Source organism: Propithecus coquereli, unplaced genomic scaffold (genome assembly GCF_000956105.1).
Source record: "Propithecus coquereli isolate 6110/MARCELLA unplaced genomic scaffold, Pcoq_1.0 Scaffold14, whole genome shotgun sequence".
In the NCBI taxonomy this organism is placed as follows: domain Eukaryota; kingdom Metazoa; phylum Chordata; class Mammalia; order Primates; family Indriidae; genus Propithecus; species Propithecus coquereli.
This window is the reverse complement of record NW_012138302.1, coordinates 1,420,798-1,422,727: the sequence shown is the minus strand read 5'-3', so window position 1 is coordinate 1,422,727 and position 1,930 is coordinate 1,420,798. Positions and strand designations below refer to the sequence as shown.

Sequence of the window (1,930 nt, the reverse complement as noted above, 5' to 3'; positions counted from 1 at the left end):
GTTCTTAGCTCACAGGCCATACAAAACAAGATGGCCTGTTGGATTTGACTCTGACCTCTGACCTCTATATTATCTCATTGCTGACCTCTACATTACCTCATTGGGTTAATGGGGGTTTCTAATAATCTAAATAATTAGATATTCTGTGATTATATTGTCAAGTGAATGGGAAAGAGTTTTCTCATTAATCTCATTTCCCCCCCTGCTGTCACCGAGATTGAAGATGCTTTAGTCAGTTATTCCTCAGGTTAAGAGTAGACCCTGTATGTCTAGCGTCTAGACATACCAATTTAAGAACTGCCATCAATTACAAGGATATGCAACACACTAAAGGTCATGCGACAGGAACAGATTTATAGATTGAGCTGCCTGCAGAGTGGCAAAGGGGAAGAGTGACAAGTAGTTGCAGTAATCCAGGGGAGAAACGAAGGTGATCTGGACTGGGCTGGTAGAACTAGGGGACTAAGGACAGTACACAGGCTGGGGATGTATCTAGTATTAGGTGCTTGCTTGAATGACGATCGATTCAGGAGTGGGGAACCTGCCTCCTTAGCGCCACATGTGGCCTTCTGGATCCTTGAGTGTGGCCTTTTGACTGAATCCCAATTTTACAATTTTCTGTGAAGTTTGGGGATCTGGAGGGCCGCATGTGGCCTTGAGGCCACAGCGCTACCTAAGCTTAGTTGACATAATGTACCATCTCTTTCTTCTTTTAATTATTATTAATAGTAACCATTTTAAAAACTGCAGGACGCTATCAGTTTGCCTGATTTACTAATTACCCACCCCTACCTGAAAGGGGAACACATCATTTTTATTTTTTCAACATAAAATTTATAGTAGGGCAAAATACTTTCTCTGAAAAATTTTCTACATTCAGCAGAATCACTAGACAGTAATCGCTGTGTAGAGACGCTGTCTCTCAAATTCCAGACTATTTCCAGAGGTCTACCCGGGTTCACGCCGCTCCTCCGCGCCCAACCACACCTCTAGACCCGCCCCCGACACTGCCCTCCAGCCGTCCTCCTCCTGCTGGCGCTCCCTCCGCCCACCCAGAGGCTCCTCCCCCTCCAGCCTTGCAACCCAACTCCTTCTCTCCTTCCGTCGCTCGCTTTCTCCTTTCCCCGCCCCAATGGCGGCCTTCGATTGGCTAAACTGGGAGGACCGCCGCACGGATGCAGCATAGCCGCGTTCTGATTGGCTGGGTATAGGCTGGAACCGTAGTGATTGGCTGACAGGAGGAGCCAGCAAGTGTGGCTGCGCACCGGGGTGTGTGGACGTCGCTTTGTTGCCCGAGGGGGGCGGCGGTGGAAGTTAAGAGGATCGGGGGCTAGCGCTTCTCGGGACCCGCAGTCGCGACCACTGCAGTCACTTCGCTCGGCAGCCTTTAACGTAGGAGTCGTGCTGACAACAGCCATGAGCGGCGGCGTGTACGGGGGAGGTGAGTGAGTGCCGCGGGACGAGAGAGCGCGCCTTTTTTGGCGTGTGGGGTTTGTAACCGCCGCCTCCAGCCCTCCCCTTCCCGGCGTTCCCTTCCGGTCTCCCCCGCTCGGGAACCCGGCCTCCCCGCCCCATCTCCGCCCTGCGGTCAGCCCGCCCCCGGAGGCCAGCGGGCTCGGCGTGCGCCTCGGGCGCCCGGGAGTCGCCGCCCCCTGAGGCGTCTTGCTGCCTCGGCCCCCCCCAACCCCCCCCCGGGGAGCGGGGTTTTCGGAGTGTGTGCTCCGTCCCCGAGAGGGCTTCGGAGGTGGGCAGGCACCTTGGTCCAGCGGGCAGGCCCTCTGGCCCCAGGGTCGCGTCTCCCCGAGGGTCTCGAGAGCTCGGCTGCGCCGGCGTGTGTGTGTGTGTAAACTTGGAAAGTCCCAGTAGTTTGCAAGCGTGGACTAAGGGTTTCCGCAGTGTCCCATAGATGGCAAAGTGAGCAGCGAGAAGT

The 1,930-nt window shown here is 54.9% G+C and overlaps 1 protein-coding gene across 1 annotated transcript in view; it reads left to right on the top strand.

The window, feature by feature from the left end:
- Positions 1-1,215: 1,215 nt before the first annotated feature.
- ACTL6A (actin-like 6A) overlaps positions 1,216-1,930 on the top strand; it is a 39,482-nt gene continuing 38,767 nt past the window's right edge. Inside the window, exon 1 of the mRNA XM_012639321.1 lies at positions 1,216-1,441. Within this exon, the coding sequence (XP_012494775.1) occupies positions 1,417-1,441 (25 nt within the window). The 5' untranslated portion in view covers positions 1,216-1,416. The remainder of the gene's footprint in view (positions 1,442-1,930) is intronic.